At 51.1% G+C, this 15,506-nt stretch overlaps 1 protein-coding gene across 3 annotated transcripts in view; it reads left to right on the top strand.

Annotated features, from left to right (window-relative positions):
- Nucleotides 1-12,413, top strand: part of GPI (glucose-6-phosphate isomerase) — a 56,348-nt gene extending 43,935 nt beyond the window's left edge. For 2 of the 3 annotated variants that reach the window (XM_055238776.2, XM_063614066.1), the window contains exons 12-20: nt 5,056-5,116; nt 5,540-5,583; nt 5,726-5,878; nt 8,401-8,530; nt 8,680-8,756; nt 11,306-11,434; nt 11,655-11,730; nt 11,814-11,880; nt 11,991-12,413. In XM_055238776.2, coding sequence (XP_055094751.1) covers nt 5,056-5,116; nt 5,540-5,583; nt 5,726-5,878; nt 8,401-8,530; nt 8,680-8,756; nt 11,306-11,434; nt 11,655-11,730; nt 11,814-11,880; nt 11,991-12,126 — 873 coding nt within the window. In that variant the 3' untranslated portion in view covers nt 12,127-12,413. The remainder of the gene's footprint in view (nt 1-5,055; nt 5,117-5,539; nt 5,584-5,725; nt 5,879-8,400; nt 8,531-8,679; nt 8,757-11,305; nt 11,435-11,654; nt 11,731-11,813; nt 11,881-11,990) is intronic. The other variant, XM_055238777.2, reaches the window with a different exon arrangement.
- The last annotated feature ends 3,093 nt before the right edge of the window (nt 12,414-15,506 follow it).

Below are 15,506 nucleotides of genomic sequence, written 5' to 3' on the forward strand. Positions count from 1 at the left end.
CACTGCACTCCAGCCTGGGCGACAGAGCAAGACTCTGTCTCAAGAAAAAAAAAAAAAAAAAAAGGATCTGGATCTGTCAGTGTCTGAGGAGGTAGGATCTGGCCCAGGTATGAGGATCTGAGTCTGTCCACGTCTGAGGAGGTAGGATCTGGTACTGGTGTGAAGATCTGGGCCTCTCCATGTCTCAGGAAGTAGGATCTGGTACAGGTATTGGGATCTGGGTCTGTCTAAGTCTGAGGAGTTAGGAATCTGGTACAGATATAAGGATCTGGGTGTGTTCGTGTCTGAGGAGGTAGGATTTGGTGCATGTATTAGGATCTGGGTCTGTCCATGTCTGAGGAGGTCGGATCTGGCATGGATATCAGGATCTAGGTCTTTTAATGTCTGAGAAGGTAGGATCTGGTCCTTGTTTGAGGATCTGGGTCTTTCAATATCTGAGGAGGTAGGAATCTGGTACAGGTATGAGGATCTGGGTCTGTCAATGTCTGAGGAGGTAGGACCTGGCTGTGGTATACGGATCTGGGTCTCTTCATGTCTGAGGAGGTAGGAAACTGTTACAGGCATGAGGATCTGGGTCTCTCAGTGTCTGAGGAGGTAGGACCTGGCCCTGGTATGCGGATCTGGGTCTCTTCATGTTTGAAAAGGTAGGATCTGGGTCTGTCTATGTCTCTGGAAGTAGGATCTGGTGCAGATATAAGGATCTGGGTCTTTCAATGTCTCAGAAGGTAGGATCTGGCCTTGGTATGAGGATCAGGGTCTGTCAGTATCTGAGTAGGTACAAATCTAGTACAGGTATGAGGATCTGGGTCTCTCCATCTCTGAGGAAGTAGGATCTGGTACAGGTATGAGGATCTGGGTCTGTCTGTGTCTGAGGAGGTAGGATCTGGTACAGGTGTGAAGATCTGGGTCTGTCTATATCTGAGGAGGCAGGATCTGGCCCTGGTATGAGGATCTGGGTCTGTCCATGTCTGAGAAGGTAGGATCTGGCCCTGGTATGAGGCTTATGAGGATTTGGGGCTGTCAGTATCTGAGGAGGCAGGATCTGGGTGTGGATACAGGTATGAGGATCTGGGTCTGTCATTGTCTAAGGAGGTAGGATCTGGCCCCAGTATGAGGATCAGGGTCTGTCCATGTCTGAGAAGGTAGGATCTGACTGTGATATGAGGATTACGAACATCTGGGTCTCTCAGTATCTGATGAGGTAGTATCTGGGTGCCAGTACAAGGATCTGGCAGTCAGTATCTGAGGAGGTGGGATCTGGCCCTGGTATGAGGATCTGAGTCTGTAAATGTCTGAGGAGGTGCGATCTGGTACAGGTGTGAGGATCTGCGTCTGTTCATGTCTGAGGAGGTAGGATTTGGTACACATATTAGGTTCTTGGTCTGCCCATGTCTGAGGAGGTAGGACCTGGCCCTGGTATGAGGGTCTGGGTCTCTTCATGTCTGTGGATGTAGGATCTGGCATGCGTATGAGGGTCTGGCTCTGTCCGTGTCTGGGGAAGTAGGATTTGGTGCAGATATAAGCATCTGGGTCTTTTAATGTCTACAAAGGTAGGCTCTGGCCTTGGTATGAGGATCTGGGTCTGTCAATATCTGAGGAGGTATGAATCTAGTACAGGTATGAGGATCTGGGTCTCTCCATGTCTGAGAAGGTTGGCTGTGGTACAGGTATGAGGATCTGGGTCTGTCAGTGTCTGAGGAGGTAGGATTTGGCCCTGTTATGAGGATCTGGGTCTATCCATGTCTGAAATGGTAGGATCTGGCCCATTAGGATTTTGAGGATCTGGGTCTGTCAGTATCTGAAGAGGTAGTATCTGGGTGCGGGTATAAGGATCTATATCTGTCAGTATCTGAGGAGGTAGGATCTGGCTGTGGTATGAGGATCTGAGTCTGTCAATTTCTGAGGAGGTAGGATCTGGTACAGGTATGATGATCTGGGTCTGTCTATGTCTGAGGAGGTAGTATCTGGCACAGATATAAGGATCTGGGTCTGTTCATGTCTCAGGAGGTAGGACGGCGCAAATTATAGGGATCTGGGTCTATCAGTGTCTGAGAATGTAGGATCTGGCTCTAGTATGAGGATCTGGGTCTTTCAATATCTGAAGAGGTAGGAATTTGGTACAGGTATGAAGATCTGGGTCTCTTCATGACTGAGGAGGTAGGAGTCTGTTACAGGCATGAGGTTCTGGGTCTGTCAGTGTGTGAGGAGGTAAGATCTCTCCCTGGTATGACGATCTGGGCCTGTCAGTGTTTGAGGAGGTAGGAATCTGGTACACCTATGAGGATTTGCATCTGTCAATGTCTGAGGGGATAGGGCCTGGCCCTGATATGAGGATCTGGGTCTCTCCATGTCTGAAGAGGTAGGATCTGGGTGTGCCCATGTCTGAGGAGGTCGGATCTGGCATGAGTATGAGGATCTGGGTCTGTCCATGTCTGCAGTGGTAGGATCTGGAGCAGGTATAAGGATCTGGATCTTTCAATGTCTGAGAAGGTAGGATCTGGCCCTGGTATGAGGATCTGGGTCTTTCGGTATCTGAGGAGGTAAGAATCTGGTGCTAGTATGAGGATCTGGGTCTCTCCATGTCTGAGGAGGTTGGATCTGGTACAGGTATGAGGATCTGGGTCTGTCAGTGTTTGAGGAGGTAGGATCTGGCCTTGGTATGAGGATCTGGGTCTGTTCATGTCTGAGAAGGTAGGATCTGGCCCATTAAGATTATGGGGATCTGGGTCTGTCAGTATCTGAGGAGGTAGGATCTGGCTCTGGTATGATGATCTGAGTCTGTCAGCGTCTTAGGAGGTAGGCTCTGGTACAGGTGTTAGGATCTGGGTCTCTCCATGTATGAGTAAGTAGGAACTGGTAGAGGTGTGAGGATCTGGGTCTGTCCATGTCTGAGGAGGTAGGATCTGGCTCAGATATAAGGATCTAGGTCTTTCAATGTCTGAGAAGATAGAATCTGGCCCTGGTTTGAGGATCTGGGTCTTTCAATATCTGAGGAGGTACAAATCTAGTACAGGTATGTGGATCTGAGTCTCTTCATGTTTGAAGAGGTAGGAATCTGTTACAGGCATGAGGATCTGGGTCTGTCAGTGTCTGAAGAGGTAAGACCTGGCCCTGGTATGCGGATCTGCATCTCTCCATGTCTGAGGAGGTAGGGTCTGGGTCTGTCCATGTCTGCGGAGGTGGGATCTGGCAGGAGTATGAGGATTTGGCTCTGTTCATGTCTGCAGAGGTAGGATCTGGCGCACATATAAGGATCTGGGTCTTTCAGTGTTTGAGAAGGTAGGATCTGGCCTTGGTATGAGGATCTGGGTCTGTCAGTATCTGAGGAGGTATGAATCTAGTACATGTGTGAGGATCTGGGTCTGTCTATGTCTGAGGAGGTAGGAATCTGGTACAGGTATGAGGATCTGGGTCTGTCAGTGTCTGAGCAGGTAAGATCTGGCCCTGGTGTGAGGCTTATGAGGATCTGGGTCTGTCAGTGTCTGAGCAGGTAGGATCTGGCCCTGGTGTGAGGATCATGAAGATCTTGGTCTGTCAGTGTCTGAGGAGGTAGGACCTGGGTGCGGGTAGAAGAATCTGGGACTGCCAGTATCTGAGGAGGTAGGATCTGACCCTTGCATGAGGATCTGTGTCTGTCAATGTCTGAGGAGGTAGGTTGTGGTACAGGTGTTAGGATTTGGATCTCTCCATGTCTGGAGGTAGTATCTGATACAGATGTGAGGATCTGGGTCTGTCCATCTCTGAGGAGGTAGGATCTGGTACAGGTATGAGGATCTGGGTCTCTCCATGTGTGAGAAGGTAGGAATCTGGTACAGATACAAGGATCTGGGTCTCTTCATGTAGGATCATGTCTGAGGAGGTAGGATTTGATGCAGGTATTAGGATCTGGGTCTGTCCATGTCTGAAGAGGTAGGATCTGGCACAAATAGAAGGATCTGGGTCTATCAATGTCTGAGAAGGTAGGATCTGGCCCTGAGATGATGGTCTGGGACTTTTAATATCTGAAGAGGTAGGAATCTGGTACAGGTGTGAGGATCAGGGTCTCTATATGTCTGTGGAGGTAGGAATCTGTTAGAGGCATGAGGATCTGGGTCTGTCAGTGTTGGAGGCGGTAAGAATCTGGTACACATATCATATATCTGCATCTTTCAATGTCTGAGGAGGTAGGACCTGGCTCTGGTATGAGGACGTGGATCTCTCCATATCTGAGGAGGTAGGATCTGAGTCTGTCTGTGTCTGAGGAGGTAGGATCTGGCATGAGTATGAGGATCTGGGTCTGTTCATGTCTGTGGAGGTAGGATCTGGAGCAGGTATAAGGATCTGGGTCTGTCTATGTCTGAGAAGGTAGGATCTGGCCCATTAGGATTATGAGGATCTGGGTCTGTCAGTATCTGAAGAGGTAGTATCTGAGCATGGATATAAGGATCTGGATCTGTCAATATCTGAGGAAGTAGGATCTGGCCCTGGTATGAGGATCTGGGTCTGTCAGTATCTGAGGAGGTAGGATCTCATACAGGTATGAGGATCTGGGATTGTCAATATCTGAGGAGGTAGGATCTGGCACAGGTGTGAGCATCTGGGTCTGACCATGTCTAAAGAGTTGAAGCTGTGTGCAGGTATGAGGCCTTGAGTCTGCCAGTGTCTGGGGAGGTGAGGCTGGGCATGGGTGTGAGACCCTGGGTCTGTCCATATCTGAGGAGGTAGGATCTGGTATGAGTATGAGGATCTGGGTCTGTCCGTGTCTGAGGAGGTGGGCCCTGGCACAGGTATGAGGCCCTGGGTCTGCTGGTGTCTGCAGAGACAGGGCCCGACATCTCAGGGAAGACCATGGTAAGCTCTTCAGTTTGTCTTGTGGCTGTGGTCAGTCATGTGTAGTCTGCCCTGTTGGTCTTCCCACGTGTTGCCAGCACCTGCCTGCTGCCTTGCTTCCTGGAGGTGGGTTGGGCCAGGGCCCTCCGAGATGCCCCTGTGCAAGACCAGGGACAGGGTTTCTGGCAGGAGGTGGGGGGCGGGGTGTGCCGGCCCTCCCTCAGCACCTTGTCCTGTCTCTCCTAGTGGGTGGGAGGACGCTACTCGCTGTGGTCGGCCATCGGACTCTCCATTGTCCTGCACGTGGGTGAGTGTGTGTGTTTCTGTGTCTTGCAGCCCCCGTGGGAGACAGTGTTGCAGTCTAAGGTCGGGGTAGGGGCCTTGTGTCCCTGAACATCATGCTGTCCTCACAGGCTGCTGGCCTTTCTGCAGCTGGCTGGGATATTTATTTCATGTCCAGAAGGAAGGTCTGGGTTTTTCTAGGTGTGCAAGTTGGCCCCTGTCTTTGTCCCTCACAACTGCAGTCCTGTTTCTCTCCTATCCTAGGCAGAGTCAGATCCCTGCACTCAGGGCCACCTCTCACTGGAGGGGCTTTGTCTAGGCCTGAGTCCTCCCATGTCATGTCTTCTGGCTCTCCATGCAGCCTTTCTTGGTTGCAGAAGGAGCTGTGCCCACTGCCCACAGGACACAGGGTGTGGCCACTTCTGTTGACTCTGCTTTTGTGTCACAGGTTTTGACAACTTCGAGCAGCTGCTCTCGGGGGCTCACTGGATGGTGAGTGCTGAGGCTGGTTCTCTGCCAAGTGCTGGCCAGAGGCGCGTGTGTTGGTCCTGGTCCCCCGCTTTCTCCCCCACTTTCCTGTCGCTCCCCTCCCCGTGCAGCTGCTCAGCTCCCACTCACCCTGCTCCTGTTTCAGGACCAGCACTTCCGCACGACACCCCTGGAGAAGAACGCCCCCGTCTTGCTGGCCCTGCTGGGTATCTGGTACATCAACTGCTTTGGGTGTGAGACACACGCCATGCTGCCCTATGACCAGTACCTGCACCGCTTTGCTGCGTACTTCCAGCAGGTACCAGTTGCCAAGCCAGGCCTTGGAGTCAGCAGGATTTGTAGGGGGTCTGGGAGGTCTAGGAACCTGGGTTTCAGCTCCTCCAGGAGCTCTTTGCCCCATTGCCCTTGGGCCTGACCGAGGTCCATCTGTGCCCCTTGTCTCAGGACGAATCTTTGTAACTGAGGTTGGTTCCATTTGAGTGTCATCTGAGTTTGATCACCATGGGAGGGGCATGACCGGTGATCATGGTGTCCTGGCTAGGGAGGTCCTGGCTTTGCTCAGGTGATGTTTCTCAGCTGGGGTCATTTCTTTCTTTTTTTTTTTTTTTTTTGAGACGGAGTCTCGCTCTGTCGCCCAGGTTGGAGTGCAGTGGCGCAATCTCGGCTCACTGCAAGCTCCGCCTCCCGGGTTCACGCCATTCTCCTGCCTCAGCCTCTCCGAGTAGCTGGGACTACAGGCGCCCGCCACCACGCCCGGCTAATTTTTTTTTGTATTTTCAGTAGAGACGGGGTTTCACCGTGGTCTCGATCTCCTGACCTCGTGATCCGCCCGCCTCGGCCTCCCAAAGTGCTGGGATTACAAGCGTGAGCCACCGCGCCCGGCGGGTCACTTCTTTCTTGCACATCACTATGCATGCCTACCATAGTGTCTGAGGACGTAGGATCTAGCCCTGGTATGAGGCCCTAGGTCTGTTAATATCTGGGGAGGCAGAATCTGGTACAGGTATGAGGATCTGGGTTTGTCCATGTCTGAGGAGGTGGGGTTTGGCCATAGGGTGGGGCCGCAAGCTGGAATCCCTTATAGCCTGTACTGCCTTTATCCCTCCAGAAAAGCAAGTCTGTATCTAGTCTGTGGTAGCCTCTTTGGACTACATGGCCCTCTTCTCCCTTGGGATCTCCAGAGCCCCCGAGAGGCTTAGCAGGCCCTGTCCTAGTCACATTATGTCCCGGAAAGCTTTTCCACACCTGTCCCTGCTTTTTTTTTTTTTGAAGAGATTCTCACTCTGTTTCCCAGGCAGGAGTGCAGTGGCACGATCTCGGCTCATTGCAACCTCTGCTTCCTGAGTTCAAGCGATTCCTGTGCCTCAGCCTCCCAAGTAGCTGGGATTGCAGGCATGCACCACCTTGCCTGGCTAATTTTTGTATTTTTAGTGGAGATGGGGTTTCACTATGTTGCCCAGGCTGGTTTTGAACTCCTGGCCTCAAGCGATCCACCTGCCTTGGCCTCCCAAAGTGCTGGGATTACAGGCATGAGCCACCGTGCTCGACCCTATCCTTGCTTTTGTTTAGTACAAAGCCAGTCCCTGTCCAGCAGCTCTTGAGTTGCTTTGGGCAGGTACAGAAGGCTTCACCAACACCTGGAAGCAAATCCTGTGATTGAAGGAGAGGCCAAGGTTCCCCAAATCCCAGCTGCCTTGGTGAGGGTTGCCATGACCAGGGCCCAGGTGGGTACCCAAAGCCTAGCGTTTAGTTGTGGTGACAGCCCTCAAAGGCTGTACTCTTAGCCGGGCATGGTGGCTGATGCCTGCAATCCCAGCACCTTGGGAGGCAGAGGCTGGGGGGGATTGCTTGAGGCCAGAAGTTCAAGAACAGCCTGGGCAACATAGGTGAGACCCGGTCTCTACAAAAAAAACCCACAAAAACTAACAGTAGCCGAGCATGGTGGTGCAGCACCTGTAGTCCCAGCTACTTGGGAGGCTGAGGCAAGAGGCTTGCTTGAGCCCAAGAGGTCGAGGCTTCAGTGAGCTATGATTCTACCACTGTACTCCAGCCTGGGTGACAGAATGAGACTCTGTCTGTTGGGGAAAAAAAGAAGCTGTGCACTCTGGACCCCAGCCTGCTCTCCCTTAAGAAATGGGCTGATTTTGTGACCGATTTTGTCTTTAGGGAGGTCCTTGCCTTACCTCCAGACCCACCTTTTCCTGGGCATGAGTCCTTCCTGCACAGTGGCCTAAGCTGGAAAGGTTGGGAGGCTTTCACCGGTATGGGGAGGAAGGGGATCGTGCCTGTGGACACGTGTGCAGGTCCACCTCACGGGGTCAGGGCAGGGTGGGTCTGCCTGGAGCATCTGGGCAGGACTTGGTCATGGTGCAGGAAGGAGCAGGATTTGGGTACAGTGTGTGAAGGATCAAGACTTGCAGTTAGAGGGTTGGGTTTTTTTTCTTTCTTTTCCCTTTTTTTTTTTTTTTTTTTTTTGAGATGGAGTTTTTCTCTTGTTGCCCAGTCTGGAGTACGGTGGCAAGATCTCGGCTCACCACAACCTCTGCCTCCCGGGTTCAAGCGATTCTCCTGCCTCAGCCTCCCAAGCAGCTGGGATTACAGGCATGCGCCATCACACCTGGCTAATTTTGTATTTTTAGTAGAGACAGGGTTTCTCCATGTTAGTCAGGCTGGTCTCAAACTCCCAACCTCAGGCGATCCACCCGCCTTGGCCTCCCAAAGTGCTGGAATTACAGGCTTGAGCCACCGCACTCAGCCTCTTTCTTTCTTTTTAAATGTTCTTTCATTTTGCCAAGGACTGGGTTTCGGTTCCTTTTCCAGGGCGACATGGAGTCCAATGGGAAATACATCACCAAATCTGGCACCCGTGTGGACCACCAGACAGGCCCCATTGTGTGGGGGGAGCCAGGGACCAATGGCCAGCATGCTTTTTACCAGCTCATCCACCAAGGTAGGCCGCTGTGGCCTGGGAAGGGTGATGTTGGGGAGGGAAAGGATCTTCCAGAAGAGATATCTCACTTAGGTCAGTGCCCTCCTCTAGGCCATTTGGCTAGCTCCCATGGGCTGGGGTCATGTGGGTGACCACAGTGTCCTTCACAGGCACCAAGATGATACCCTGTGACTTCCTCATCCCAGTCCAGACCCAGCACCCCATACGGAAGGGTTTGCATCACAAGGTAAGAGCCCCCATCTGGCCCCATCTGGAGGGTCTGGCTCACATTGCATCCAGACCTCTGAAAACCTGGTGCATTGGTTGGCAATCACGTTAGTTTTCTATTCCTGCCGTAACAAATGACAACAAACATGGAGGCTTAAAACAACATTCTTCTTTTTTGGGGTGGGGAGCGGGGACAGAGTCTTGCTCTGTCGCCCAGGCTGGAGTGCAGTGGCACGATCTTGGCTCACTGCGACCTTCCCCTCCCGGCCTCAAGTGATTCTTATGCCTCAGCCTCCCAAGTAACTGGGTCTGCAAGCACTCACCACCATGGCCAGCTAATTTTTGTAGTTTTGGTAGAGGGGGGTTTCACTGTGTTGGCCAGGTTGGTCTTGAACTCATGACCTCAAGTGATCCACCTGCCTCAGCCTCCCTAAGTGCTGGGATTATAGGCATGAGCCACCGCGCCTGGCCTATCTGAAGAGTTTCTGAAGCTCAAATATCCAGCAGGCCCTGCTGTGTCTCTGCTTAGAGTCTTGCAGGCTGAAATCACGGTGTCATCAGGACTGTGTTTCTTTCTGGAGACTTTAGGGGAAAAGCCTTTTCCATGCTTGTCAGGTGGTTGGCAGAATTCATTTCTCTATGGTTGTGGAACTGAAGTCCAGCTTCCTTGCTGTGGGCTGAAGGTCATTCTCAGATTCTCAGAGGTCACCTGCATTCTCTAGCTTGCGGGCCTCTTCACTGCAGAACCAGCAATGGCAGGTTAAATCCTTCTCTGAAGCTTTGATTCTGTCTTGCCACTTCTGTTGCATCTCTCTGACTGACTTGTTGACCTTCCTCTTCTACATTTTTCTTTTATTCCCTGAGTGACAGCACCGTGCTGTGTTGTCTAGGCTGGACTTCAGTGGCATGATCACAGTTCACTGCATTCTTGACATCCCAGGCTCAAGCAGTCTTCCTGTCTTGGCCCCTCAAATAGCTGAGACTTACAGGCACACACTACCATGCCTGGCTAACTTTTAAACTTTTTGTAGAGACGGGGTTTCACTATGTTGTCTAGGCTGGTCTCCAACTCCTGGGCTCAAGTGATTCTCCTGCCTGGGCCTCCCAAAGTTTTGGGATTACAGGCATGAGCCACTGTGCCTGGCCCTCTTTTACTTTTAAGGGCCAGTGTGTTTAGATTGGGCCACTAGATAATCCAGGAAAATCTCCCCTTTTGTTTATTTTATTTTTATTTTTTTATTTTAGAGATAGCATGTCACTCTGTTGCTGAGGCTGGAGTGCAGTGGCCCAATCATAGCTCACTACAGCCTTGAACTCCTGGGCTTGAGCACTCCTTTTATCTCAGCCTCCTGAGTAGCTGGGACCACAGATGTGCACCATGCCTGGTTAATTTTTTTTTTTTTTTTTTTTTTTAAAGAGACAGAGTCTTGCTCTATTGCCCAGGCTGGGGTGCAGTGGCACAGTCAGGCTCTCTGCAGCCTCACCCTCCTGGGCTCAAGCAATCCTCCTACCTCAGCCTCCTGAGTAGCTGGGAACAGGCACACGCCACCACACCTAGCTGATTTTTTTATTTTTATTTTTTGTAGAGATTGAGTTTCACTATGTTGCCCAAGCTGCCCTCGAACTCCTTCAGAGAATTTATTGTGCTTTGTCTTAGGTGTGCAGAGCAGCACAGGGTTATGGTAGCACAATCTTGGGAGTCAGTGAGCTGGATTGAATTCTGATTCTTCCTGTCTATAGTTCTGTGATCCAGCACTGTGGACTTGCGGAACCCAAGGCTCTACTAGAACAGGGCGATGATGCCTTTCCTCCTTAGGATCTTAGTATTATTTTTTTTTTCTCTTTTTTTTTCGAGACACTGTTTCACTTTGTTGCCCCTGCTGGAGTGCAGTAGTGCGACCTTGGCTCACTGCAACCTCAGCCTCCTGGGTTCAAGTGATTGTTGTGCTTAAGCCTCCGGAGTAGCTGGAATTACAGTTGCACACCATCACGCCCAGCTACCTTCTTAGGATCTTAAAAGATAGATGTTGGTAAAATTGTGAGCAGGATCCCGGCAAGTGGTGTGTAGTTCTTTTTTTTTTTTTTTGAGACGGAGTCTAGGTCTGTCGCCCAGGCTGGAGTGCAGTGGCGTGATCTCGGCTTACTGCACCCTCTGCCTCCCAGGTTCAAGTGATTTTCCTGCCTCAGCCTCCTGCCTGATTACAGGCATGCGCCACCACGCCCAGCTAAATTTTTTTTTGGTATTTTTAGTAGAGATGGGGTTTTACCATGTTGGTCAGGCTGGTCTCGAGCTCCTGACCTTGTGGTCCACCCACCTCGGCCTCTCAAAGTGTCGGGATTACAGGCATGAGCCACCGCGCTTGGCCACTGGTGTGTAGTTCTTAAAGAGCAGTTATCACTGTTCCCTGCCTTGTGGTGTCATCGCATGTGTCCCCCTCGCTCCAACTGAGCTATACAGTGAGTGACCCAGGCTGGGACTGACCCCTGCTGAGAAGTGCCAGGCGGTCTTGTCCCTCTGCCTGAAGCCCAGACACTGCTCTCAAGCATAACTGATGTCTCGCTCATCAGATCCTCCTGGCCAACTTCCTGGCCCAGACAGAGGCCCTGATGAGGGGAAAATCGACAGAGGAGGCCCGAAAGGAGCTCCAGGCCGCGGGCAAGAGTCCAGAGGACCTTGAGAGGCTGCTGCCACATAAGGTCAGCATTTCTGCATTCGGCTTTGGAGTGCATGCTGGAGTTGGAGGTGTGAAGCTATGGCACCAGGCAGGGGCCTGGGGCATGCCTGGCTTGTCCTACAGAGTGGGAGGGCCTGTCCTCACAGACCCGCACGTCTCAGCCTCTGGGGTAGGGTGTGCTTCCCTTCAAGGGATTTAGGGATCAGGACTCGCTTGGAGACATACATTGGTGTTTTCTGCAGGTCTTTGAAGGAAATCGCCCAACCAACTCCATTGTGTTCACTAAGCTCACACCATTCATGCTTGGAGCCTTGGTCGGTGAGTGAGTAGGGGAAAGGTCCTGGCTTGGGGTAGGTTGGAATGGGCTTGTGGAGCCCTGACGTGCCCTATCACTTCTGCAGCCATGTATGAGCACAAGATCTTCGTTCAGGGCATCATCTGGGACATCAACAGCTTTGACCAGTGGGGGTGAGTTGCTCACTTAGGGGAGGGCCGGGAATACCTTTGGGTCAGCTCAGGGATTTCAGTAGCAACGTTAGAGCCTTCCTCATACCATTCTTCTCTTCCCTTCTTGGCAGAGTGGAGCTGGGAAAGCAGCTGGCTAAGAAAATTGAGCCTGAGCTTGATGGCAGTGCTCAAGTGACCTCTCATGATGCTTCTACCAACGGGCTCATCAACTTCATCAAGCAGCAGCGCGAAGCCAGAGTCCAGTAAACTCGTGCTCAGCCACAGCCTCCTCTGTGACTCCTCTTTCTCTTCTCGTCCCTCCTCCCCAGAGCTGGCACTACATGGTCCTGGACACCACCCAGGTGTCCTCTGGTGGGCTTGGACCATGAGCCCTTAGCAGGGAAGGCTGGTGTCCCCCAGCCTAACCCCAGCCCCTCCATGTCTACGCTCCCTCTGTGTTACAATTGGCTGAAGTGTTTTTGTGCAGCTGACTTTTCTGACCCATGTTCACGTTGTTCACATCCCATATAGAAAAATAAAGATGCCACAGAGGAGGTTGTAGGCTTAGCCTCTGATTTTTTTTCCTGCGATGGTGCTTTATGTAGCAGAAGGCAGGAGAGCTCAGCAGGACGCAGGCTGTGCCTCCATGGACACTGAACACTAAGTGGTGAGCGGGTCTAGAGTGGAGCAAGGTGCCCTGAGAAGACAGTAGTGGGGTGGGGGCACAATCAGTCAGGAGAGCAACTTGGCCTGTGTCACCAAATCCCAAGACTGTTTTCCACTCCTCACCTCTGTGACTGGAGAAATTGGATACTCTGTTCACTCGATGGTTCTAAAAACTGCATTGAGATTTTGTTTGTTTGGGGTGAATTCTTGGACAAGACCAAGGATGACTTTCATCTCCTGGCAAGATGCTCAGGTAGTTCTTTCGGTTTGAAAGGCAGATACTGAAAACTGGAGTTTTTTTTTTTTTTTTTTTTTTGAGTCTCGCTCTGTCACCCAGGCTGGAGTGCAGTGGTGCAATCTCGGCTCACTGCAACCTCCGCCTTCTGGATTCAAGCTATTCTCCTGCCTCAGCCTCCAGAGTAGCTGGGATTACATGGCGCACACCACCATGCCCAGCTAATTTTTGTATTTTTAGTAGTGAAGGGGTTTTACCATGTTGGGCAGGCTGGTCTTGAACTCCTGACCTCAGGTGATCCACCCGCCTCAGCCTCCCGAAGTGCTGGGATTACAGGTGTGAGCCACCAAGCCCGACCCTTTTTTTTTTTTTTTTTTTGACAACTTTTTTTTTTTTTTGAGACAGGGTCTTGCTCCATTGCCCAGGCCGGAGTGCAGTGGCGTGATCACAGATCACTGCAGCCCCAACCACTCGGGCTGAAGTAATCCTCTTGCCTCAGCCTCCCAAGTAGTTGAGACTACAGGTTGTACCACTATGCCTTGCTAGTTTTTTCATTTTTTGTACAGATGGGTCTTGCTATGTTGCCCAGACTAGACTGGTCTTGAATTCCTGGGCTCAAGAGATCTCCCCCCTCAGCCTCCCACAGTGCTGGGATTACAGGCGTGAGCCACCACACCCAGCCTATTCAAAATTTTTTTTTTTAGAAACAGGGTCTTTGTTGCCCAGGCTGGACTGCAGTGATGCAATCATAGCTTACTGAAGCCTCAAATTCCCAGGCTAAGGTGATCTTCTCACCTCAGCCTTCCAAGTAGCTGGGTCCACAGATGCATGCCAGTATACCCAGCTCATTAAAAAAAATTTTTTTTTTTTTGAGAAGGAGTCTTGCTCTGTCACCCAGGCTGGAGTGCAGTGGCATGATCTTGGCTCACTGCAAGCTCCACCTCCCGAGTTCACGCCATTCTCCTGCCTCAGCCTCCCCAGTAGCTGGGACTACAGGTGCCCGCCACCATACCCGGCTAATTTTTTGTATTTTAAGTAGAGACGGGGTTTCACCGTGTTAGCCAGGATGGTCTGGATCTCCTGACCTCATGATCCACCCGCCTCGGCCTCCCAAAGTGCTGGGATTACAGGCGTGCGCCACTGCACCTGGCTCATTTTAAAATTTTTTTTTTTTTTTTTTTTGAGACGGAGTCTTGCTCTGTCGCCCAGGCTGGAGTGCAATGGCGCAATCTCGGCTCACTGCAAGCTCCGCCTCCCGGGTTCACGCCATTCTCCTGCCTCAGCCTCTCCGAGTAGCTGGGACTACAGGCGCCCGCCACCACGCCCGGCTAATTTTTTTTTTGTATTTTTAGTAGAGACGGGGTTTCACCGTGGTCTCGATCTCCTGACCTCGTGATTCGCCCGCCTCGGCCTCCCAAAGTGCTGGGATTACAAGCGTGAGCCACCGCGCCCGGCCTCATTTTAAAATTTTTGTAGATCAGTGTACCGTTGTAAAAAAAATAAGAAGAAGAAAAATTAAAAATAAATTTTTGGGCCGGGCACGGTGGCTCACGCTTGTAATCCCAGCACTTTGGGAGGCCGAGGCGGGTGGATCACGAGGTCAGGAGATCGAGACCACGGTGAAACCCCGTCTCTACTAAAAATACAAAAAAAAATTAGCCGGGCGTGGTGGCGGGCGCCTGTAGTCCCAGCTACTCGGAGAGGCTGAGGCAGGAGAATGGCGTGAACCCGGGAGGCGGAGCTTGCAGTGAGCCGAGATCGCGCCACTGCACTCCAGCCGGGGTGACAGAGCGAGACTCCGTCTCAAAAATAAATAAATAAATAAATAAATAAATTATTGTAGTGATAGGATCCCACTGAGGCCAGAGAATAGGGTCTGGAGACAAGGGAGCATTCACTTCAGCCTCTGATTGGCGGCAGGCCAAGTCTTTATTTACGTAGGGTGTAACCAAATAGGGAACCTCTAAAGGGTACTTAAACCCCAGATTTTCTGAACAGGGCACTTGCTTGAACCTCTTCCCGCTTTGTGGAGTGTACTTTCGCTTCAATAAATCTGTGCTTTTGTTCCTTCTTTTGTTGCTTTGTTTGTGTGTTTTGTCCACCTCTTTGTTCAATATTCCAAGAACCTAGATGATTTGTAGTTAAGACCCTCCCCTGGTAGTACTACTGTGTTGCCCAGGCTTATCTTCAACTCCTGGGCTTAAGCCATCCTCCTGCCTTGGCCTCCGAAAGTGTTGGGATTACAGGCGCAAGCCACCGTGCCTAGCATCACAGGGACTTTTAAAGCTGTCAGGTTGAAGTGTGATAAAAAAGAAGTAAACAGGTTTCATCTCCAGGTCCTTGCTGGGCTAGAGCCAAACCTTGCAAAGGCTGGTGCTTCCTCCTTTGAGGTGTAGATCCTTGAAAACATACATTTCCTTTGCATACCATGTTATGAATCCTAAAGTAATGTTTTTGCAGCCTGCATTTTTAAAAAGTCAGGTTTATTGGGGTGTGATTTACATATAGTAAGATTCACCTTTCTTTGGTATACAGTTCTGAGTTTTCACAAGTGTATATACAGTCTTATAACCATTACAGATGAGATATACAGCATTTTCCTCACCCTCAAAAGTTCCTGACACCTGTGGTCCAGTCCTACTCCCTCATCCCAACTCCTGACTACCATTGAACTTATTTTTTTTTTCCCTGAAGTTCTGCTTTTACCAGAACGTTGCCTTTTGTGTCTGGCTTTTTCCTGTGATGC

The sequence above is a fragment of the Symphalangus syndactylus genome, chromosome 13 (genome assembly GCF_028878055.3).
Source record: "Symphalangus syndactylus isolate Jambi chromosome 13, NHGRI_mSymSyn1-v2.1_pri, whole genome shotgun sequence".
Taxonomy (NCBI): domain Eukaryota; kingdom Metazoa; phylum Chordata; class Mammalia; order Primates; family Hylobatidae; genus Symphalangus; species Symphalangus syndactylus.